Source organism: Solanum lycopersicum, chromosome 3 (genome assembly GCF_036512215.1).
Source record: "Solanum lycopersicum chromosome 3, SLM_r2.1".
NCBI classification, from domain to species: Eukaryota; Viridiplantae; Streptophyta; class Magnoliopsida; order Solanales; family Solanaceae; genus Solanum; species Solanum lycopersicum.
In genome coordinates, this window is record NC_090802.1 from 34,965,308 (window position 1) to 34,990,288 (window position 24,981).

Sequence of the window (24,981 nt, forward strand, 5' to 3'; positions counted from 1 at the left end):
TGTTTAATTTTTATTTTTCAATAAATTCTGAAAATGAGTAATTGATTAATAAAAAAATAGGAATAATATAAAAAACATATAAATTTAATGCCAAAAATTCACAAATAATTATAATAACTTTAAATTCAATTTAAACACTTTTTTTTAAAATTTTTATTTTTTCGATAAATCCCAAAAATAAGTAATTGATTAATAAATCCTATTTTTTATTTGTGATTTTTTTGCGTATTTTTTAATTTTTTTTTCATATTTTTGTTAATAAACTCATTTTTGGGATTAGCCGAAAAAATGAAAAATTAAAAAAAATGTTGAAATTATTGAATTTAAGGTTAATGTATTTTTTTTAATTTTTGGCGTTAATTTTATATTTTTATTAATCAATTACTCATTTTCGGAATTTATCGAAAAAATAATTTTTTTTAAAAAAGTGGTTAAAATGAATTTAAGGTTATTATAATTATTTGTGAATTTTTCGCGTTAACTTTATATTTTTTCATATTACTCATATTTTTTTTATTAATCAATTACCTATTTTCGAAATTTATCAAAAAAATAAAAATAAAATAAAATTGTTGAAAATCGGTCGAATAATTTATTTAAAAGGAATTGTTTTATGGGTCGGATTAGGTGCTTATGAGTCAGATATTTTTTTATTTTCATATAAATGTCAATTCCATGTGACATTTAAAAAAAATGAAAAATGAGCGAAGAATTGATCTGAAACGAAGCACTTCGTCTATAGGCATTGTAGAAAGGATAGAATATGCGCCTAATCGTTCTTCTCAAATCGCTCCAGTACGATGGACCGGGGGGGGGGGGGTCCGCCAGAGAAAATGCAACACGATAGAAGAGTTCGCTCCGCCGCGTAAGATCCTCGAATCAAAATCAACCACGACTACCCTCTGCGGTCCATTTTCGTTCTCGGCGCAGAACGAACTAATCCGCGACCAGCAAGTTTTCCGAAAGCGAACTGAATGGAATTGTTACTTTCCAAAAATCTTGCTTGAGCTTGCCCCCCGCCCTAGGCCTATTGAGATCTTTGGATATGTTCAAAATGACAACTAACGCCGATAAGTACACATTTGAACTAAAAATTGAACAGCAAAAACATGAATGAAACAAATTTTAAGCAGAAGGTATATCTCTTTTCAAATAGTTTAGGGGCATTTTTAATCAAAAAATACCTTAATCACACCCTTCATTCCCAACCCCACGCGCCTCAGCTCCCCTCTCTTTTTCCCTTCTTAACTCACGAAAGGCCCCAGATGCGTCCCTTTCTCAACTCTCTCTTCTTCCTCGTAAACTCCACCAGCAAGAACAGAATCCATTTCAAACGACGACGCTCAGCCCGTCTTCCCCCTCATTCGTTCAGTTCACCAGCCATATACCTGTAGCCGTTCCAGAACCTTCGAGAATCAAGCCACGGCCTGCAATTTCCCGAATCCCTTTCAAAAATCCGTTTGATCTTGGTATGAAAAATCTGACAAATCCCACATTGATTAGGTTGTATTTTCTCAAAAATTTCGAACCCTATAAATAGCCCTCTTATTCGTCTGTTTTCATTGCGATCGAAGTTGAGAGGACACTGTTCTCGTAAAGCAAATCTGTTTAGACCTGAAATTTTATTCTTTCAGAATAAGGTAAAATCTTTTGTTAGCTTTATTCTATTTAATTTCTAGTTGTTCTATATTTTCTGTTTAAATGTTCGTAATCGTGTTTTAGCTTTCACGTGTTAAGATTGATTAGGAGTTTCGTTTGTCTTGCTTGATATTTAGTGTGAATGAATTTCTTAATTTTTACTTGCATACTTTTAAGTTTGGGTCCTAGCTGTTAGCTTTCCTTTATTATACAGATTTCGTGTTTTTGACTCTCATGAACTACCTTTTCCCTTTGAAGTTGTATTTGTTGGAGTTTCTCATGTGTGGTTCCTCTCGTTGTTAAATCTGGTAGTGTAAGCTGTGTAGTTCATTTCATATGCAAACTTATTTGGTCTCACTGTCTAGTTGAGCATGATTTGGATAAAACCGTGTTTATTTTTCCTCCTTTCTAGATGACTAAAGAACTCTCGATGTGTATATCCATTGCATGATCAGCCCCTTCATATATCCTAAGACATTTCTGTGTGATTCTATTTTCATTTAATATTGAAGTGTGCCTTGATAAAAAGTTTGATTACTTTCAACGTGTATCCCTATTTGTTTGTTACTCATAATGCTTTAATTTATCTTGCTTTGATCTACAGCCTTTACTTGCATCTTAAGGAGGAGCATAAAAATAACTTCTTAATGTCTTACATTATTCCGTTTAATCAGTGTGTTTTCTTATCTTTAGATGCATGTTGTAGGATATAGTTTCTTCAATTTTGGGTGTAAACGTTATGCTGCAATGTGAATACTTGATTTCCTACTCCTATAGTGATTAATTTTTTGTCGTGTCTCCAATTGACCTTTGCTGCGTTAATTCCTCTGTTTTAAGTTTTATTCTAACTTATTGTTATGCATCACTGTTTTGATTTGGTCTTCTATAGATTGAACTTAATATTGGTTATTTTATTAATCCTTGAGTAATTTAAATTGCTTTTAAGGTTATGTTTTTGATTATGTTTTTTCTCTATTTAGTTAGCAGAATTCCTCTGGTCTTGTAGGTAGTGTCGAATTTTTGAATTAAGCTCATCCCATGCTATGACCAAATCTGCGTCATGCTTTTTCATTTATTCATGATGTTTCATTTCCTCTAAAGATTCTAACAGTACCATGCACATTATTTACCAGATTTCTGATTTCATTTAAATGTGCACTGGTCTTATATGGTATCTTTTTGTGATGTATGTGAGAATCTTGAGTCCACTGGACACTCCTTCGGTCTCTCTTGCATCTTTGAGATGGGCCACAGAGGCCCAATTGCTTGTTTTTCTCTTGAGTCAGCCTCATCAAAATTGCATTGTCATGAAGTTCAAAAGGAAGCGCATATACATATGTATACAAACAGTGTTACATTGAATACACAATGAAAATGGGCTAAGCCCATGAATTTCAGTAGGTGTGGCAAATAGCCAGGCACAAAACACAAATAGCAGTAGCAACAGTCTTAAAGGACTGAACGATTAAGAATTAGGACAGGATGAAAATGGGCCTGTAAGCCCAATATTCTGAATTTGGGCAGGAGCCAAATCTATCTCTTTTATTATTGTAGTTCTTTGATTGTAATTTGCTCCAACTTTTGTTTCAATCAACTCAATCAATTTCCCGAAAAGACAAACTTGTTTCTTTGTATTGATTTGTTTTCTTAAAATAAATTGCCTTTTATCGATCTCGTCTTTCCAATTTTTTCTACGTGTTAAATTAGTTTCTTTTCAAATGTCTTAAAAAATCATCTTTCGTTGTACTTAATCTATTTTTCCTCGTTAGCCAAATAATTTAAATCGTTGGATAACCGCGTGGTAGCAGCTACTTTATATGCTTATACCTTCTTAAAGTAGTAATAAGAACCTTCTTATCCATTTTCTCTATTTCTTTAAGGTTTATTTGTTAAGACTTTTTAAAGTTGAGTTTTTCTTAATTTCTCTAAAAAATTAAGTTGCGATTCTTTGTAAGTATTTTTCTTAGATGTTTATATACTAAGAACATTTCAAGTTGGTTTTCTTACAAAAGGTGAAGTCAACACCATTCAAAATGTTGGGTATGTGTGAAGATGACAAAATTTTGATGTGCAACTATTTATTAGCCCAATGTAACTCTTTATCAACACTCTCTCTCTCTTCCAGTTTTCTTCAATTAATTCCCCCATATTGTTTTACATCTACAGATTACTTTTCTTGTGGGGTTGCTTTTTGGGAGTATTTGTCTATGGCGATTGCAGCTGCAGCTGTTATCGTTCCGTTGGGCGTCCTCTTCTTCATTTCGGGTCTTGTTATCAATCTAATTCAGGTAATTCTTGATTCCCAATATTTTGATTTTCGTATTTTTTCTTTTTCAATTTGATTTGTAATCACCATATTTGAGTATGCTGGATTTATTTTACTATTTGGAATCGCCATCGGGGTTTTCTCTTTTTTATTTTTCTGGGATATTTGTTTGTTGGCTGCCTTTTTATGATGTATACTAATATGAAATTGATGAAGCTAATTGATTGTGCTTTAATGGTTGAATCACACAGGCTACTTGCTTTGTCCTTGTACGACCAATTTCGAAGAGCACATACAGGAGGATTAATAGGATCGTTGCAGAGCTCTTATGGCTGGAACTTGTGTGGATAGTTGATTGGTGGGCAGGTGTAAAGGTAATCAATGCACTTAGGCTGTTATGTTAATTTGCATGAATTGATGAGAATTCTCATGATCCTAAAATTTATTAATGAGGGGGTGATGTCTAGTTTAAATGTTAGATTCATGCTCCGGAAAAAATTTCATGACATTATTTACCGGGACTTGGTCTTGGGATTTTTGGACTGTGAGTTATTTCCTTATAGCTTCAAAATAGGATTTCTGGTAGCAATTCGCTAAGAACTGAGTCTTTTTATATATTTTGATGGGTTTGCTTGTAGTTTTATCTGTTGCATGCTCTGTTATTGGCTGATTTTCTAACAAAGTGCTGTATGGGTTGGTGTGCCTCATCTCATTGGTTTCATTTGTAGTTCTGTTTTCTACACGACCTATAGCGATTTCACTTTAGTTTTGTTATCCTAATGAAAGTTAGAGAGATCAATAGATTAAGTTTGGACTTTTGGGATTGGAAGCCCAAGTTGGTGTCAGTATCATAATGTTTCAGAAAGCCTTCAATATAAAATTTGCTTGAATGGTTTTCTATGTGATCTGAATGATTTTTATCTTTTATTTTGTTTAAAAAATACTGTCACGCTTTTTTGAAATATTTGTGTCTCGCTTTAGCAATTGCAACAAGGTTTCCTTCTTGCTTGTTCTCATTTGTGTTTCCAATTTTTTTGATTGTCCGGTATATTGATTGCAATTTTATCCTTTATTTTTTTTTTATTTTTAAAAACTGTTGAGTTGGTGTCTTGGAAAATATTCAACTTCATTTGAGCCAAGAGAGACATTATTGAGATACTGTTTTTGACTTTCCATGCATGTCATATGAGATCTCTTTTTACATTGATGAGGTTTTATGGTTGCAGATTAAAGTGTACGCCGACCCAGAAACATTTAATCTTATGGGTAAGTCAAATTCTGTTTCCATTTTTATGTTGCAGATCTTACCGTAATCTTTTGTTAGCTCAATTTCAAGTGATTATTGTGATTAGTGAACATTGATCTTTATAGGTAAAGAACATGCTCTTGTCATCGCCAATCATAGAAGTGACATAGATTGGCTTGTTGGTTGGATCTTGGCTCAGGTTTGTGTTGAAAGTTGATAGTGTCGTTTAGTATGTGTTAGAATGTTCTAGATTCATTAATATGTTCAAGCTAATAGCATAAAATATTCTTCCTAATTTTGATATGACTAGTTTAGTGTACATGCTTTGCATGTGTGTATCTCGTCAATAAGTAAAAAATTGTATTTTATGCTTTTATTTTTATACATAAATTAATTTGTTAAAATTTTATCAACGAAAAACCCATATATACCTAAACGGATTACAAAATGGTCAAAACTTTTCTAGCCTGAACTGAAAGTGATTGAAATTTATTATTCGTAATGAAGTTAAGAGTGAAAATTTTATTAATAAAAATAACCCACAAGAGTGGACAAAATTTTCTTACATTTATTGGAAAGTGAATTCTATTTACGAAAGAATCTAAAAATCGAAGTCCTAAGTACTAGGTTCATAATTGAATGATTATTTCTAAATATAAAAAAATAATTAAATGATTATTTTGTCTAATGTGAACTCTATTTTTAGAGGTAAAAAGCAAACCATAGTCTACTAAAGGCACAGTACAGGTTCAATTAATTAGCATTGACTTAAGTAATACAACATGAACACAATAAAAATCAAATCTTTATACAGTTATTTTGCAGAACCTTAAAACATGAGAGAACCCAACTAGAATCAATGGATCACGAAATTACCTTTCAAAAATCTCAAATAGATTCTTAGATAGAGTTGAATAACCAAAATTACTGGTTCTTTTTAAGAAAAAATTGTAACCTACAAGAATAATGCATTATACAGTATAAAGGAGATTGAGCCTCGTTTTCATTAAGATTAAGACGTCTAAATTTGAATAAACATTTGAATATTAAGATGTGCATCAAGATCTAAACTCTAGAAGTCTAGATCTGAATACAAATCTAAATGTTAAGAAGTGATCTCTAGATTTGAACATTGATGATTAAGACATCAATATCTGAATGTGCATATGAAATTAAATATTATATCAATAAAATATTATAAAATTTTTAATTTTTGTAAAAAGATGAAGTTTTTTGATAAAGAAAACAATCTAAATGTTTGTATTTAGTAGAAAAATTTAATTATATGCAAATAAAAGTTATATACCAGTATAAAAAATATTGTAACATGATCTTTTAAGGAATTCAACATAAACATCTTTTAGTAAAATAATAAATAGATCACCTAACTAATCAAATAATAAAGAAGGTTTCACATATCAACGCCTACAAATATTCTAGCTAATTAGAGAAATTAAAGAATTCCTATTTTTTTCGATGACCTTAATCCAATTTTCTAACTTGCGTACATCTAGCGTCATTCATTTTTTTTTTTGTAGCTATCAATTTCAACAAATATACTACTAGTTGTACTGTATAATGGTTCTTCCCATCCAAGGCCATTTGATTTTTCCTTTCATCCTTCAAATCTAGGTGCACTATTTTTGTTAATTCCCTATAGAGTACTCATCTTTGAGAACTCCATAATTTTTGTCGCTTAACTTAATGGGACTAAGTACAACTTGGACTCCAACCATGAATTCTTGTTGTAGTAGAATCTTCATAAAGTTTTCTATACGAATCTTGAAAGGGCAGAGGTGAAGTGTTTTTGATAAACATCAATGTACCCTAAAAGATTGTCAAAATAAGAAAATACTTGTAAAGATTATGAAAACTTACTAGTTCAAAGATAAAAAAGTTGATGTTTTGATTGAGAAAAGAGAGAAAATTTGTAGCAAGAGAAAGAAAGTCGTGCAAAGAGAGAAACGATGAATGATTATTTTAAAAACATATTTAAGAAGTCTAAATGGTATTAAGACTCTCCTACAGACTTGATCAGTTCAATGATTAAGATTTAGACCTTCATTTAGTGCAAACAAATGAGACCTTAATGGAGTCTGTATACCCTTTTTTTAAAAACACGACAGTAGTTCTATTGACCATTTTCATCTTAGGCTTTACCTTTACGATTCCTTTCTTTCTTGCAATTGTCTTCTTGTGCACATACTCCTACAAAATGGAGTTGCTAAGCGAAAGAACAATTCTATTCCCAATATCCCTTCTTCTTCTGATTTCCCTTGGTATCAAAGCAGAGCTCCTGGGATCGAATCCACCACTCATATCAAAAAGAATATCCATGTGCTTGGCACATGAAAAAGAATTAGGCCTACACTTGTAGGGGCATGATGAGAATATAATTACTAACAACTTAAGCTTTTAGAAGAGATGGTCACACACTTCAACAGGAACATATGAATTAACAAAGAAACTTGTGCAAAATCCACTCGTCAAAATTTGCAAAAATAAGCTACAAGGCAATTATTTTCAGAATATAATATTATTAATGTTGTTATATATGTATGTATGTGCATATAGATATATATGTCTATGCATATATGTGTGCGTGTGTATATATATATGTCTCTCTGTGTGTGTGTATATATAGTATTTAGGTAAAATTAAAATTTCATTACGAAAAAATTGTAATAACAATTTTTGTCTATAAAGGATTAAAGTTCAATTCAACATTTTTAAGGTGCTTTATCCTTTTAATATTATAGTATAGATTAGGATTCTCGATATTTAGGAATTCACTGTCTAATCACTTCTCTTATTTCATACGTATAAGCTCTTTATCAAATAGTCTAAACTCTCTTATGTAAGGAACTATCTTGCATATTTCTACAACTAGTGGTGGCAAATGGGTGGATTAGTTGGATATGGGCGGTTTGAAAATGGATTGAGCTATAATGGATTGTGTTGCATTTCACCCATGTAAATATTTCTAACATGGATTGGGTAAAATGATTCTAACACTTTAATATCCTAAAGCCAAAGAACTTCAAACCTTCTATATGTCAATTTCCGATGCAGCTATTTGTAAGCTATCAAATCAGACTGTCACATTATCTTTATTGTTGCATACTTGCAGTTCAATTAAATCATTTTTCTTTTCTCAAAATTAAAAATGCATATCAACTTGATATTAAAGCCACAAACTATTTAGCTATGTTGCTCGGACTCTCTGAAATGATGCTGCACCTGTGTCGGATCCTTCAAAAATGTACTACTTTTGAAGGATCCGACACACACCTATCAACATTCTTAGGAGTCCAAGAAACATATATATTTAGTACTCCTATATAATGAAGGAGTGATTCTACATTATTATTTACTATCTGTTTATCCAAGCGTGATAGACTAAAGCCAAAGAACTTTAAACCTTCTATATGTCAATTTCCAATGTAGCTATTTGTAAGCTATCAAATCAGACTGTCATGTTATCTTTATTGTTGCATACTTGCAGTTCAATTGAATCATTTTTCTTTTTTTCAAAAATAAAAATGCATATCAACTTGATATTCAAGCCACAAACTATTTAGCTATGTTGCTCGGACTCTCCGAAATGCCTGTGTCGGATCCTTCAAAAATGTACTACTTTTGAAGGATCTGACAGACACCCATCAACATTTCTTAGGAGTCCAAGAAACATAGATATTATGTACTCCTATTTAATGAAGGAGTGATTCTACATTACTATTTACTATCTGTTTATCCAAGCGTGATAGACTAATTAAATCCAAAATTGCCAACTTCTCAGAACAAGTCATTACATGATTCAAAATCTTGAATTTAATCCTTTACTAATGCAAGCAAATTGGGATTAACGTTCAAAACATGAGAAGGGAAAGGGAAAGGAAGTAAACGCCTGACAAAATTGGCTTTGAGACGCACAAAGATGAAACAGTTACTCACGAGTCATGACAAAGATGACTAAATAGTCACTGCCTCAGATATCATGCTATTGAAAAGCATAGGTTCAGAATCTTATGGGAAGAAGGGATCTGTTAGGGACTTAAGTAGAGGCTAAGAGCCGAGTATGTGTTAGACTGTTATTGGGTCTATATGGTTGTCCATATTTTACCCGTTTTCTACTTATTTATATGAGTTTTAAAAAATAGGTAAAGCTCATATTTACCCACTTAAAATATAAGGGACACAACAAATTATATATGGATTAAATGTATTTATATCTTTAAAATGAGCTGAAATTGCCAGCCCTATGTGTCAACCAATTCAAGTTCCTTTGTGTTTTGTTCTCTATTTTCACAGTTCACATCATGTTCCTCACAGAGTCGGGATGTATGAGCGCAGATACACCCTTAAGCTAAATGATGTGATGTAAACCTATTTGCATTTATGCATGTAATTTTGAATCGTGAGTAAAAAGTAATTTTACATGAAGTTCTACGGAATTATGTCCATTTTAGAAGATGCAATGATGCATGATGATTGTTTGGTTTTTTAACATCACAACTCATAGCTGATTTCCAATTGAATTGCGTTTATTGATCCGTGCTTATTGATTCTTGTATCTTTAAAACTCAGAGATCTGGTTGCCTTGGCAGCTCATTAGCTGTAATGAAGAAGTCATCAAAACTCCTCCCAGTAAGTATTTAAAGTAAATATATGAAGATATTGCATCTTTTTCTGACTGCAGCTTATTTTCATGCTTGGTAGCTCATTGCTTTTAGCATATTAGAAGCTCTCAATTCCAAGATGATGTCTTAGTTACTTGTGTATCTGAATGTTAAAGATGGACAAATGAATGATAACTTAGATGCGTATTCTCCACAGTAGTATTAGTTTAACCTCGAGAGGAAGAGGCTGTTGTCTTCATTTTATTTGAACAAAGCAGTGGTAGATGATCTTTGACAGGAAGAAAATCATGATCAAACATTATTATAAAATGAGAAAGGGGGGAGTATATGTTTACTGTATACATGCTCAGTTCTCTTAGTTTATGTCCTTGTTGATTTGTATAGTATGGTCACTAATATTTTGTGTTCTGCAGGTAATTGGTTGGTCCATGTGGTTCTCTGAGTATCTTTTCCTTGAAAGAAGCTGGGCCAAGGATGAAAGAACGTTGAAGGTAAAGTTAAGCCAAATCATCCCAAGGCCTGTTCATTGAACATTTAAATAACTTTGGGTGTCTTAAATCTTAAAAGAAGATGTGGCTGTAATCAAGCAAATCGAAGATACTGTAAACTAACTGCTATTATTTAATGTGCAATTCATATTTGGATATACTCTCTGTTTCTTTTTGGCTCATTGATGTGTGTTTCACTGTCTTCTTTTATAATTCCAAATAACCCCAACTTATTGTCATTTTATACGTGGGTGACCCAATCTGCAGTCAGGTCTTCAACGGCTAAGCGATTACCCTTTGCCATTCTGGTTGGCACTTTTTGTTGAAGGCACACGCTTTACACAAGCAAAGCTTTTGGCTGCTCAAGAATATGCTGCTTCAGCTGAGTTACCTGTTCCAAGGAATGTATTGATTCCTCGCACTAAGGTGGGCTTCGTATTTCATTCTTTCTTCTCGTTGGTCATATTTTGCGGACTGTTCCTCTTAATTGTCATTATGATGATAGATCTTTCTTTCTGTAGTGCCATTTACTGAAGGACCTTGCGAAACATTTATTTTGTTGGGACACTTAAATTTAATTCTATCCGCCAGATTTCCCCAATATGTTCCCTTTTTTTTTTATGTTTTTTTTTTGTGGAATTAGTTAGTTTGATATCTCATCAAATGTCGTACTTCTTCACATCTATTTGAATGATATAGTGTTGCTGAGGTTGGATTCAATGACAGGGTAATACTGTTATTAGTGTATGGACAATCAGTTTGCTGCTTTGCGGGGTAGTTTAATTTGGGTGATCAATATTCTTTTTTTATTTACTTTTTTATTATGATGGTATTCAAGTTAATTTGGTGCACGTTGATCAATCTACAAAGTGTTTGCTACCACACTAGCGTAGGTACCGAACAACACTTCTTTTTTTTCCCACAAAAGTACAGGTTCTGGGTAACTCTATCCATCAAGGCTTCAACAGGAGAAGAGTAATCACTTGGCGGTGTTCTGCTTCACTAATCATTATCTTCTGAAATTTTTTATTCAAAAGTAAAACTGTCAAAAAACCCATTCCTCCGTTAGAAGAAACTAGGTGTGCCATGAGGAACTTAGCCTAATAATTAGCTGGTGGATGTAGTTACTTCTGCAGTGTTCTATATGCATAAAAAACCTTCTATATATCAAAATTGCAGTTTGAAATTTGAAAAATTGTGTATCGTGAAAAAGGTAAGATGAAATTAAAAGAGAGAAAGCGTCACCACACTTGTTAGGAAATCAAATAATCTTGTCAATTGCTGGATCTCACAATTATCTAGGGGGTAAAAGATCTAAATAAATGCTCTTAGGCTTTAATATGGACGAAATCTTTACGTAGACCGTCTTTAGTTAGTTTTTAGACTTTTTCCTCTATTGGGGGCCCAACTTCGGTGAAATGACCGGAGTTAATGCATCATGGGAAAAACAACATTTACTACTATGCCAGATTCAAGTCCTATGAGATCACTAAATGCTAGTCAAGAGTAGAAGCATGGTATTAATGGTAGCAGGAATTTGATGAGGAGGGTTAAGAGTTACTGATGAAACTCAAACGGTTGGTGCTAGTCTTTATTGAAGCATCAAAAGCATAGGCGAAAGAAGTCAGAAGATGGAGGACAAAGGAATACTTCTCAGAGTTATTTTACACCCTCAAGTTCAATGATAATAAGAGATACATCAGTTTCATAGCTTATATAGGGGTAGAACAAATCATCATTAGTACACCGTAGAGTTATTACAAAGGAGGGTGGGGACACTTGGCCCACAAAATTACTTAATTAATCTATGTGCCTGAAACCATACATCTGTGGCAGGAAACACCTACAAGCCAACAAACACCATCTTTCAAAGAAGCTTGCAATAACAATAAATAGACAACAGAGGCCTCGAGGAAGGCACATCTACAAGCAAAAAAGAACAACATTAGAATCACAGGAGACAGATCCACTTCAGAGAAGGATCTTCTGAATTGATGCCTTGTGGGTAGATTTCATATTGCGACACTGGACACCCCAACTTGAATGAGGTCAAGAGATGGGCTTGTAACTCCTGAAAGACAATAAGAGGTAATAGTGTCTTCGCAATGAATGACAATCTACTTTATTTGAGCTCCCATCAAAGAAAATTGTAGATTACGTCATGTTAGGAACCTGGAGTTGGAAAAAGACGAATTGGTACCTCGAATGGTGGGACCCTTCCACAGGTGGCTGGCCGAGAAACATCAATAGAGAATGGGTGTGGGTCAGAACTTTAGGGCTTCCAATGTATCTGTGGTTGCAAAGCATCTTCAAAATGATTGGCAATCAGTGCAGGGGCTATATCGAGACAGAGGAGCAGGCATCTCTGAAAAAACACTTGCACTGGGCCAGAATCAAGGTAAAAGGGGACGGAAATTTGTTCAGCCGGAGTTAGAACTAATAGCTGAAGTGTTCGTCCTCACTATCCCTATATGGGTAGAGGTGTCAGTCACTTTTAGAGCATAAATAGAGAAGTTAGAAGCTGTCAGTTTTAGCCCAGTGGTCAACCTATGTGGACCATAGCGGGTCAATTGAAAGATAGTTTGGGCCAATCTAAAGGCCCAAACAATTCCCGCATTTGGAAAAGAGTTATAATAGCCCTAAAGGAAGAACTACATTTCCCGCATTTAGAAAAGAATTATAATAGCCCTAAAGGAAGAACTATGTAGATAGAAAATCAAGCAAATTATTTCCAATAAGTACTACCGATAAAAGAATTATGAATCTGAAAATCATCTTTTGTAACGTGAGGGGACTGATTAGTAATATGCTTAGATCTTGGGAGGCAGATGTAGTGCGCCTCCAAGAAACTAAGCTGAAGGGGAAAATCACTGAAATGACAAAGGAAGTATGGGGAAGTAGGCGAATTATATCCAATAAGAAGCCAGTGGGATGGGGGTAGTTATCCATTGGGATGGAAGGTTCTGGGACGGAGTGGAAAGTAGCGTGGGGAAATGCTCTATTTCTTCATTGGGTAAGAACCGGAACCTTGACTAGCACTCAACAAGGGTCTACACTCCAAATAAAAAGAGTAGAAAGGGAAGAAACCTGGGAAGAATTCGAAGCGGCTAGAGGACTCTTCTTAGGTCCTTGGGTCCTATGTGGTGACTTCAACACAAGTAGGCACCCATCAGAGAAGAAGAGGTGTCTCAGAATTAACAGAGCCATGACAAGACTTCTCGGAGTTCATAGATGACTTGGATCTGATGGACCTAGAGTTGAAGGGGGGGAAAAATACACGTGGAAAAAAGGGGAGCGATATGCTATGTTGGATAGATTCCTTGTTCCAGAGGATCTGGATAGTTGCTTCAGAAGCAAAACAATCAATCTTGCGGAGGGTAACACCAGTCCATTCTCCAATTATGATGCAGTGGGTGATTGTGGAGGGCTTCTAATTCTTATTTCCAATTCGAGAATTGGTGGCTTCAAACCGAGGGGTTTTAAGAGAAGGTTAAGATCTTGTGGGACTCATTCTTTAGTGATGGCAATCCTGATTTTGTTCTAGTGACCGCATAAGGCTTTGAAGACCAAACTCAAAGATTGGAGTAAATCAGTTCTAGGTAATTTGGGAATCCAAAAGCAGTTGGTGTTGACACAGTTGACATGAATGGAAGAAATATAGGAACACGAAACCTCGCAAGAGGAATTTTGTCTAGAATGACATTTATGAATGATTTTGAAGATATTGCCAAAAGGGAAGAGATAGTTCGGAGACTAAGGTCTAGGGTGACATGGCTAAGGTAAAGGGGATAGATATACCAACTTCTTCCATAGAACAACAAATGCTCATAGGAGAGCCAACTTTATTGATAGACTGAAAGTAGGGGAGGTGATGATAGAAAATTCAGTTGAAATCAAGAAGGAAATAGTCACCTTCTATAAGAACTTATATACTGAAGCAGAGAGTGGAGACCTCATTTAGAGTTGGAGAATTGTCATAGGATCGTGCAGGAGACAATTCCACGTTGGAAGCCCTTTTTGAACCACATGAGATACTGGAAAGATCAAGGCATGTGCACAAGGGACAAGGCCCTAGGTCCAGATGGCATCTATATGGAAAACTTCAACCTGTGTTAGGACATTATCAATGTAGATCTTGTAGCTGCAATTTAGAATTTCCATGAAAAGTGCTTCTTTAGAAAGAGCCTGAATGCAGCTTTTGTTGCTCTGATTGCAAAGAAGGTGTGTACCGAGGAACTAAAAGATTTCAGACCTGTAGGCCTTATTTAGGGACAAGATCATAGCTAAGCTTCTAGTAGAGAGACTAAAAAAAAATAATCCAAGGCATAATAGACAGGCAACAAACAACCTTCATCAAAGGCAGGCAAATTATGGATGTTGTATTAATTGCTAATGAGTGTATCAAATAGACAAAGAAGCAACACATCATGAATGGCCTGCAAGTTGGACATCCACAAAGCTTTTGACTACCTAGATTTGTATTTTCTCATTCAGATGTTCGAATGAATGGGTTTTGGGGTTAAACGGATCAACTGGATCAAACATTGTATTAGCACTTTAAAATTCTCCATCCTAATCAACAGAGAACCTACTGAATTTTTTGCTTGTCAGGGAGGAGGGAGGATTGAGACAGAGGGACCCATTATCTCCCCTTCTGTTCAGTGTAGCCATGGAAGGGTTGAGTAACTTGATCAACACAACAAAAGGGAAAGGTTGGATCAAAGGATTCCAAGTAGGATTATTAAACAACTTGGAAGTAACTCACCTCCAATATGCAGATGGTACCTTGCTGTTTTGCATCACAGAACACCAGATCAAATCCTGATTTTGATTTTTTTTTTTGGGGCAGTCTCTAGACTCCATATCAATTGGGGGAAGAGCTTTATCTATCATATCAACACTGTGACATAGATAGGAAGCTTGGCTAATAAGTAGGAGGCAAGATCGGGGAACTTCCAGCAACTTACATGCTTTTGAGAGCTAAAAGTAAGTCAGAATGGGGTTTTGGAGAAGTGAGAAAAGAAACCCATCAATTGAAAAGTCAGTATCTCTCCTTAGGAGGGAGACTAACATTAATCAATAGTGTACTTGATGCACCATCACCCAATATGACATCAGTAATTCCAATGCTTGCTAGTGTTTCTAAGAGCATTGATGCCCTTAGGAGAAATTTCGTATGGCAAGGTAGTGAAGACAGAGAAGTTCCACCTAGTTAAATGAGATCAGTTGATATGATAGCGAACAAGAATACAATTGGCCTAGGTCTCAGGAACTTAAAGAAGCAAAACCAAAGCCTCATGTTGAAGTAGCTGTTAAAATTTTCCAATGAAGATCATATGCTTTGGAGGGAGGTCATCACAGCAAAGTATGACATGAAGGACACGTGGATGGCAGAAGTCGTTAACATTCACTTCTGGAGAGCAATCAGGAACCTTGTGGCCTATGTTGTATTCCAGACATCAATCAAAGTGGAAGTTGTTCAAAAGACCTCCTGCCCCCTGGGAGGAGAAATGGAATGGAGCGACACCTATGAAGCAGTTGCATCCGGAACTATACCTGTTATCTCAACAACATGCAACAATGGCCACAATGTGGACTGGTCAAGGCTGGCATTTTGTTCCTAAGGAGACACCTATATGACTGGGAAATAGAGAAGGTAATTGCGCTCCAGAACTCGGTAGATATTTTAGCAATCTTACTGAGGCGATGGACTCACTGGTTTGGTAGAGTGACATCAAAAGTCAATTCTCAGGCATATAAGGTAATCAATAAGATTGCATACGAAGAGACAGACTGTCCATGGAGGATGATTTGGAAACCAAAGGAGCCCTACAAAGTAAACTGCTTATTGTGGTTGCTGTCAAAAGCAGTTCTAACCATTGAAAATATGAAGAGAAGAGTATATCAGTTTGCCTCTTGATGTACTCTGTGTGGATAGCAAACAGAGACAATTAACCATTTTTTTTTGCATTGTAAGTGGATTGAGCAGGTATGAAGAATGTTCATTTCAGGTGGGTGAAACCAGCAAGCATCAAAGGAGTTCTAAGTAGCTGAGATGGGGATGGCAATTCTTCGAAGGAGAAGAGATGGAAGATTATCCCAGCATTTGGTGGACAATAATGTGGAAAGAGAGGAACAATAGGAGCTTTGAGAATGTGCAGAATAGCTTTCAAAAGATTATAATGAAGTGCTTAGCTCTTTTTTGTTTTTGGTATAAACTGGATATTTTAGCTAGAAGACACGACACCTTTGATGTGCTAGACTGTTTGTAGGCATCAGTTGATTAAGCTTAAAGCTTCTGTAAGATGTAATACTTTTTTGAAGGGGAACTACATTTTCGGCTGTAGTATACTGTGGATATTTATAGACTAACCAGCCTCAAAAAAAAATCAGCAGACAACTACAAGAGATGGTAGATTATTTGTTTTTACTTTTAAGTAATCGAGCAATGAAGAACTAGGAATTTCCGACTTCAAAATTATAGCAACCTAAATATATTGTAGATGTTTTTGACCACTCCTTAGTTCTATGTTAATATTGTTGTCTCAAAAAAAGAAAAAGAAAAAGAAAGAGGAAACGATAGAAATAAAAATAAGTAGTCTGATTCTTTCCGATTGAGAGATCACAGTCGGTATTGTATTTGTAACTGATGCAATACACCAATTAAAGGCATGCCAAACAGATTTTTCCCAAGTTTATAATGGATTCTATCCACTTCAACTCGATTCTTTCATTGCGTTGCTATCTCTTTTGTGTATATCCTGAAGTGATGTCTTTGTATTTTGTTAATTTCAGGGTTTTGTTACTGCAGTAAGTCATATGCGCTCATTTGTTCCAGCCATTTATGATGCAACAATATGCATCCCCAAAAGTTCACCTGCACCTACAATGCTGAGACTCTTCAAGGGGCAACCTTCTGTGGTAAATAAAACTGTCCATTAAGTTGGAACTCTGTTTCTCTTTTTCCTTCTCTGCCGATGGATATTGACAAAAAAAAGAAGCTACTTATGTTCGAATTTGCTTGGTATATTTGACTTGGCAGAAAGGTTAAACATGCCATAATGGTGTGGCTATAGGACTTTTGTAATTTGTTGTTTTAAACATGCCATAACATTTTTGTTGTTGTAAAAGCTTCTTGTTAAGGGTAAATGGGAGTTCAAAGTTAATTGTTTCCGGATATAGGAATTTGCTCTTCTTTTTGGATTGGTACTAATAAGGAAGTAGTTGTGCCAAACAAGTTCGAAAGGAGGGCGTAGATTTCATTATTATTTTTAGTGATGACTCTATTTCGATCCTTAATGACATAAAATGTAGTTCAACAACTGTTTCTGTAAGATCTAAGTCCAGAGCTGAATGGCTGAACCAAATAGGATTCTTAAGCTTGTTTGGGACTTTAAGAGGGGCTTCAGTAGTAAATATTCTTGAAGTGGAAGTCCTAGAGGAATCTTTACAGGACAGTGAAGACGATCTCTTGTGGATGAGAGTGGAAATTCACGTTAACGACCAGTGCATTTGGAAAGAACTTCTTGCTTATGATTTTGCCACAACTAGTGTGTGATGTGGGAGTTCCTATGGGTGCCAATGGAACATGTGGAGTTCGGCATATCCTATTCGTAGGTGTTAATGAAGCCACAACATTAAGCGTTGTATCTTGGTGGTGCCTTAATAGTACTTGAAAACCTGTTGGGATCAAAATATCAATTTGGTTTATTTCTTCTAGTGTTTAGTTGTTTATTTTTCTTTTGTGTAGGTGCATGTGCACCTCAAGCGGCATGAGATGAAGGATCTGCCTGAAAATGATGATGCCATTGCCCAATGGTGTAGAGATATCTTTGTGGCCAAGGTTTGTCCTTGTTAAATATCCTTGCCAAAATTCTATCAACAAAAGAATATTCTTACCAAAATATTTATTGTGGAATGACCATTTCTTGTGCTTATTTGTGATGTCTGAAAAGCATTTGATCTCCTTGGAATGAGTCTCATATTTTTGGTGTTGTCTTGTGACCTGCTTTCCACCAGGATAAGTTATTGGACAAACATATTGCTGAAGACACTTTTGGAGAAGAAAAGCTGCAAGACATTGGCCGCCCAATCAAATCCCTTGTGGTAAGATACTTTTGATTATGCTGGGGGATATTCTGGTTCCTTTTTTATGTCAAACTAACTGTTGTCTCTCCTAATATCAGGTAGTCGCATCTTGGTCATGCATTCTTATCTTAGGAACCATAAAATTTTTACAAGCAACTGCATTGTTGTCGTCATGGAAGGGTGTGGCAATATCAGCTGCTCTCATGGCTATTATTACAGTGCTCATGCAAATTTTGATTAATTTCTCAAAGTCAGAACGCTCTACTGCTGCCAAGGTTGCACCAGCAAAGGAAAAGACTGTGTAAATCAGGCTAGATGAAATGGGCAGGAGGACAAAACACTCTAATTATGTTTTTCATCTGATATGGTTAATGAACCTCAGTTTGTAGCCTTGATCACCACAATTACGAAGATGATGTTTGTATTATATAGCAACTTGCTTGTCTATTTTAGACCTGTAATTTTTGGCCAAAGTGAACCAACTTCTGTTTATTTTTGTTTCTAAGGATGTGGATTCCATGTTTGGTCAAATTCATTAATTGTTAATTTGTTACAGTTATGTCTGTTGTTGGTAAACTGCTTCTTTGTGTTGATGTCCTTGGAAACTGAAATGACTTTCAGAGTGAAAGCAGTAAACAAATCTCAAGACACCATCGCATCGTTGCGACTACCATGGATAATTTACGCTGTTAGCTTAATGAATTAGGTTCTTTGTTGCAGGGATTTGTCGTTTGATGTGTTTGAGAGAAACTAAATACTTTCTAATTTAGGTCAGCTCTCAATTTCTATCTTTTCTTTCTTCAATCTATTACGCTGTTACCTTCTATAACGGAGAGTGTTGCAAGCAAGCTTCTTATCAAAATTAATTAACTACACTAAACACCACTATAATTTATTTTGTACATGCCACACTTCATGTATTTCGAAATCAAATACTTGTACCTCTTATCAGGGTAAGGAGTCATGGCGTAATATTATTTGTGGATGACATAATTTTGGTTGATGAGAGTACAGATTCAATGTAATAACACGTGATTAGTGTGGAAGTGAGGATTGATATACAATTTATCTAAAAGAAAGTTTCAAATATCTAGGGAATGAGAAGATTGACCTTATTAATACATGGTAAATGAAATGGAGCGCACATTCACAGTCTTATTTGATAAGAAGGTGCTATCTAAACTTAAAAGGAAGTTTTACAGAATCAAAGTGGCTTAATTACCGGTAGGTTGATTATTGAATATGTTATGCTTGCTTAAGAAATTGTTCTTGGAATGTCTAAACCTAATATTTGTGGTACATTGTTATCAAATTTGACCCGACTAAAACTTATGATGTAATGGATAAGAATATTTTTTGTTGTAGTCCTTAAAAGATTTGGTTTATCAGAAAAATAGGTCTCTCTTATACAAAATTTTATTTCTAATGTTTTGTTACTCCATTTTGATTAATGACTTTATATATGGCTTCTTCTCCTCATCCCAGGGTCTCAAATAGCACCCTCTATCCCCTTCTATTTCTATTTTGGGTGCAGCGAGCTCTCAACAGTTTGCTTACCAACAATAACTTTACTCTTTTTTTCCACGCATAAAAGAGGCACACCCATCAATTACCTTGCTTTCTTAGCTATGCAGATTATGCTGGATGTGGATACATTATTAATTGCAAAAGCACAATCAATATGGCACATTGGGACCTATCTTGTGTTGTTTCCTGGTCCATAACGAAGCAAATTTAGTGTCACTTTTCATTGCGAAAGATAAATATGTGGCTGCAGCCTCTAGTTGTGCTCAATTAGAATGGATTAAGTGGCAACTTAAGGATTATGGTATCTCCCTGGGTTGCATACTCATCATGTCAAAAACAATAATGAGGTTAATATGGCTAAGAACTAAACACATTAACATGTATGCACCATCACTTTTTTCATGACAACGTTAAGAAAGGGCGATCATCATGAAGTCATGTAAGATAGAGGAGCAATCATGTTGCTAATATATTCACAAACGCTCTTAGAAGGGAACAATTCGAGAAAAATTACTTTGGTACTCAGTCTTCTATGATAAAATGACCAGCAACTGATAATGATTCCCTCAATGTTTTGCTAAACAATTCACAAAAATAAAATTGAGCTTTTAATACAAGGATGCAAACTCAGTCTTGTACTTTTTATAGATACACACCCATGATAACATTCTCACATACGAGTTTGGGATTCAGGATTGTATTTATGCACTAGGTTGCATTGTCATTATTCACATTAAGGGAGCACCTGATTATCTGGTTCTCTGATCTAAATGTTTAGGTATTGTACTATTTGCAACTATTCACATTAACTGGTGCACACTTACAACACACACAAATGAACATGGTTCACGATCACATTCTTATTTCTCTTTTCGTGGGAAAAATCATTACCCTCTCTAACATTATTTCTTTCTTTCATATTTATCACCTCACCTCCCTTACCTCTACTATGAAAGCATTAACATCTCTCCCTTGTCTTCCATGGTTGAATCAACTGAACTCACCCCCTTCCACACTGACATGAAGGTGTCTCCCACCTCGTTCCCCTAGTCAAATACTTTGATGATGAGGATAGATCCACTACCACCTTGGAAATGATTCAAAGGGAACAAGTTCCAATCTCACCTCTCTCCACTTCGATACTCCCTCACCACAGAAAATCCCACAACCACTCCCACCCATTCTCCCTCATCCAACATCTTGTAAATTCTACGCTAAGGGTTTAAACCATTCGTTGGAAGTATATAATCTTTAATAGCGTTATTTACTACTTGTACATATGTGTTAGATCCAATCCTAAGTGTTGAAAGTGTATCGGAAGTTGTTTAGGGTCATAAGGGACCTCTGTCATGACTCATGGTCTTGACCACAAACTGTGTGAGGTCTCATGGTCTTCCCTTAGCATTGTGGAGGCCTAGGCTACTTAAAACATCATCTTGACACTGCCTACCATGACCACTAGGGTCTTCACGACCCATGGTGTCACCATGAGTCGTGGTGCAATCCGTGGTTGGCAACACAGTGTGCTCACAAGGCTGCCCAAGGAAGGCTCTCTTTCACAAGCTACTTCACGGCTCGTGGTGAAGCTCAAAGACCGTTGGAAGGATTGTGGGATTTACTTCACCACTTGGGAGCCTTGGAGATTTGAGCGAGATACTGGTTAAGGGACCACAGGTATTACCACGAGCTGTGGTCCCCTAGATGAGTCATATATGTGGCCGTAATTCCTGGACGGGCTTCCTAAGTTGAGGGTCATTTGGTAATTTTCTATTTAATTAGTTAATTGATGGGGTCATTTTTGATTGTTTTAATTCAATTATATAAATACTTTTAAGTCTTGAAATACCTATTTTACCTCATTATTTCCAAACACACAAAAGAGTTCATCTTTTCAATATTTCTCTCTCTAAACTCAAAGAAGAAAATGAAGCCATTGGATTAAGGTCTGTAGATTTTCAAGGTTCTTCCCCAAATTTCTTGAAGATTCTTAATTGAGGTATGAATTATATTCATCTTTGGAAATCGATCACCCAAAAAGCCCCTTCAAACTATATTTTCAACTATCTCATTTTCCCCAAACCTAGGACTTTTCAATCTACAACACGGGTCTTCTTCCAAAGTGATTTCAATTGATTAATTATGTTTATTATGGTTGATTATGACGAATTAATATTGGATTGATGTAGTATTGTTGTTTTATAATGAAGACTCCCCTTGGACCCATGAATTCCCAATTTACTACATTGATTTCATGATGTGAGTTGTTGAATATTGGCCCAATTATGCGATTTATGGTTGTTCTTCGTGTAATTAAATAACTATAGTATAATCTAACATGTATCCTTGATTAACCTAAGATCCTATGACGAAATTGATATAATCTAGGGTTATGTCATGAAAGAGGCAAATTTAGGGTTTATATGTGACCTAAGATTGATGAACTTCTTAATGAGTTGCCTTAGACTAGATCACCTTGACATGAATTGATTATAAGTAAAGCTTGATGTATGAACTAACTTGATTAGGGCTTATATAAGGGATCATGGTTGTGTAGTATTGAAATTGAGTTGAATGTCTCCTATATGACTATAATTGATCAAGAATGAGGTATAAGGTCGGATTACATTTAAAACCACGTATACATGATGAATATGTGAGGCACTACTTGAGAGTAAGGTTTGTAACATGAAAATGACACCTAGGGCTTTTAGAGTAAAAGGCTAAAGTGAATAAGCTAGGGATGTCAAGGCTGTACGAAAGAAGCTATTATGTTTGTTGAGTTGTACATGAAATTATCGTAAAAAGACTTCACCCACATGAACTTTAATATGACCACATAATTTTATGCATATAATGAATGATTTACTGGAGTAATAGTTCTATCCATGTCTAATATAGTGAATGTTATATGTGTTGATTTAATATGATCTTTGAATGCAAGATATGAGGGGTATGTATGATTATGAATTATGTACATGTTTTACGAACACTTTGAGAGTGAAGTGTCAATGATGATAGTGTTGTTGTTGTGTCATTGAAAGAACAATCTCTCACCCCCCATGCATGAATATGACTATGACGTGATTGAAGTGTTGTTAAAAGGCTAATTCTCATATGATCCTTACACATAACTATGTATGATATGTTTATTATATGATGGTATTGTTGTGTTGAATTAAAGACTATTCTCATGAACAAACTATGAATATGATGTAAAATGTTTACTCACATATCGATGATTCTAAGGTTGAAATGACATTCTCACCTAAAATATCATGAATTATTATGATACTATGTTGGTTTGAGTGCCTAGTGCATTTTTTCATTAACATAAACTTAAGTAAGAACTTAATATGAATTTTAAAGGGAATTATACTTAGCACCGAGTGGATATGAAAATGAGATAGAAGCTTTTACATTATAAAGTCTGGCTTCCCAAAGTAATCTATCTCATGAGATGGAAAACTTTTACGTTAGAAAGTTTGGATTTCTAGTAGCAATCTCCTTATCCCATAACTATGTTCCCACATATGTCTTTAGCTAGTGTATTCACCTAAAAGCTGATATGTTAGTACAATACGACCTTAGGCAGGTAGGACACCTATTTTTGGCGTGGGGGTAAGGCACCAGATTTAATGTTGTTCACATGGTTTATGTCGGTTAAGGCTATAGTTCCCTATATGATAAGAAGATGAACTATGACAAGAACATGAGTTATGAATTATTTTTCCTCAAAAGATTCTTCTTAGTATGAATTAGGGTATTAGACTTCATTCATGCATTGCACAACTAGTCTTTGAAAGTGGGCATGATTTATTTCTCTTATGACATAATGATTATGAGATAAGGTGTGCTTAATATAAATTACGAACATGAACATGAAGTGTACGTATGACTTCTTAATGAGCTTTGCTTAGTGTGAGTGGGGGGTATGAGACTTCACTTATGCATTGGACAAGTAGACTTAAAAAGGGATTGTGGTGTGGTTTCCTTATGTTATGAAGATGTATGATTTTATGTATGCATGATATGGATCGTTGCTCTGAGTGACTTTACTTATTACAAGAAATGAAAGTGAATGTATCCTTTTCTATGAGTGTTGTCTATGGATAAGGTCAAGGTATATTATGCATGATTATGGTGGCATAAAAGTGATACTTAGTGTAGATAGGGTTATGGGATCCCATCTATGCATTGCAAAAGTATAGCTTAGGGTTGCTTATGTGCTAGTTCTATTATGATGAGAAGATGATCTTGGTATGTAATTATGTATGTGAACTATGTCTTGTAATGATTGGAGTATGCATTATGTTTATGTTGGAGACTATGCTTGTGATTATGTTGATATCGTTTATGTTATGATGAATTGTACATAGTTAGTCTTATGAGCTACATTCCCAATGATTTCAAAGATGATGTTCGAAATTGGAATTTAACATGGTTTCAAAAAAAAATTTCCATTTCATCATGTCTTAAGGATTTTTATCGCTTCCATACTTAGTACGTTTTGTGCTAAACCAAATTTCTACATATTCTATAAGTGCAAGGTTCGGAGATATTGGATTCTACCCTCGTTGCTAGGACCTTAGTAGATCAAGAAGAAAAAGATTGGTGAGTCTTCATAGTATTTAAGGGCTTGACCATATGTCCTTTGTGTCTTTATTTTATATTTTAGACTTATGTAAGGGCTATGTTCCTAAGATTGTATTCAAGAGTTTTAATCCAAGTATTATAGATGGTTTGAGACATGGTGTTATGTTAGGACCCTCAAAATGAAATAAGATGAAGTATATCCTCACATGAGTTTTGTGAGTTAATAACTTGTTAATAAGGTCAGAAATAGATTTTAATAATTTGTCGAAAGAGTTTGGAAGTCAAACATCAAGAGACGACCAAGACGTCCAAAAACTAGTCCTATCTGTGCTAGTGTGTCCTCGTATGTTGTATGTGTTTTTATGTGTTTTTTAGAGCCTAAAATAAGTGGAGGTGAAACTGGTGTCTTAATAAACATGTTTTGGGTCAAAATTTCTGGGTACGACTCCCCGAAGACCCCCCTAAGGGTCCTTGAGGAGCATCCAAGTGTTGGCC

At 35.0% G+C, this 24,981-nt stretch overlaps 1 protein-coding gene across 3 annotated transcripts; it reads left to right on the forward strand.

Moving 5' to 3' along the window:
• The first annotated feature begins 1,171 nt into the window (after positions 1–1,171).
• Positions 1,172–18,942, forward strand: LOC101249615 (1-acyl-sn-glycerol-3-phosphate acyltransferase 2). 3 transcript variants are annotated; one of them, XM_010319624.4, is made up of 13 exons: positions 1,217–1,469; positions 1,575–1,640; positions 3,805–3,926; positions 4,156–4,278; positions 5,131–5,170; positions 5,276–5,349; positions 9,738–9,797; positions 10,204–10,281; positions 10,546–10,704; positions 17,074–17,199; positions 18,029–18,121; positions 18,298–18,384; positions 18,465–18,942. In XM_010319624.4, the coding sequence occupies exons 3-13, from the start codon at positions 3,846–3,848 to the stop codon at positions 18,669–18,671; spliced, it is 1,128 nt and encodes a 375-aa protein (XP_010317926.1). In that variant the 5' UTR covers positions 1,217–1,469; positions 1,575–1,640; positions 3,805–3,845; the 3' UTR covers positions 18,672–18,942. The 3 variants fall into 3 exon arrangements, with proteins under 3 accessions (XP_010317927.1, XP_004234840.1, XP_010317926.1); XM_010319625.4 differs by lacking the exon at positions 1,575–1,640 and having other exon boundaries at positions 1,172–1,469; XM_004234792.5 differs by having other exon boundaries at positions 1,190–1,640.
• The last annotated feature ends 6,039 nt before the right edge of the window (positions 18,943–24,981 follow it).

What these genes read in the sequence shown, in the direction of transcription:
- LOC101249615 (XM_010319625.4), top strand. Translation starts at nt 3,846, where the DNA reads ATGGCGATTGCAGCTGCAGCTGTTATCGTTCCGTTGGGCGTCCTCTTC. An exon ending in AGTCATCAAAACTCCTCCCA is followed by an intron (nt 9,798 to 10,203) that starts GTAAGTATTTAA and finishes TGTGTTCTGCAG; the next exon opens with GTAATTGGTTGGTCCATGTG. An exon ending in GCCCAATCAAATCCCTTGTG is followed by an intron (nt 18,385 to 18,464) that starts GTAAGATACTTT and finishes TCCTAATATCAG; the next exon opens with GTAGTCGCATCTTGGTCATG.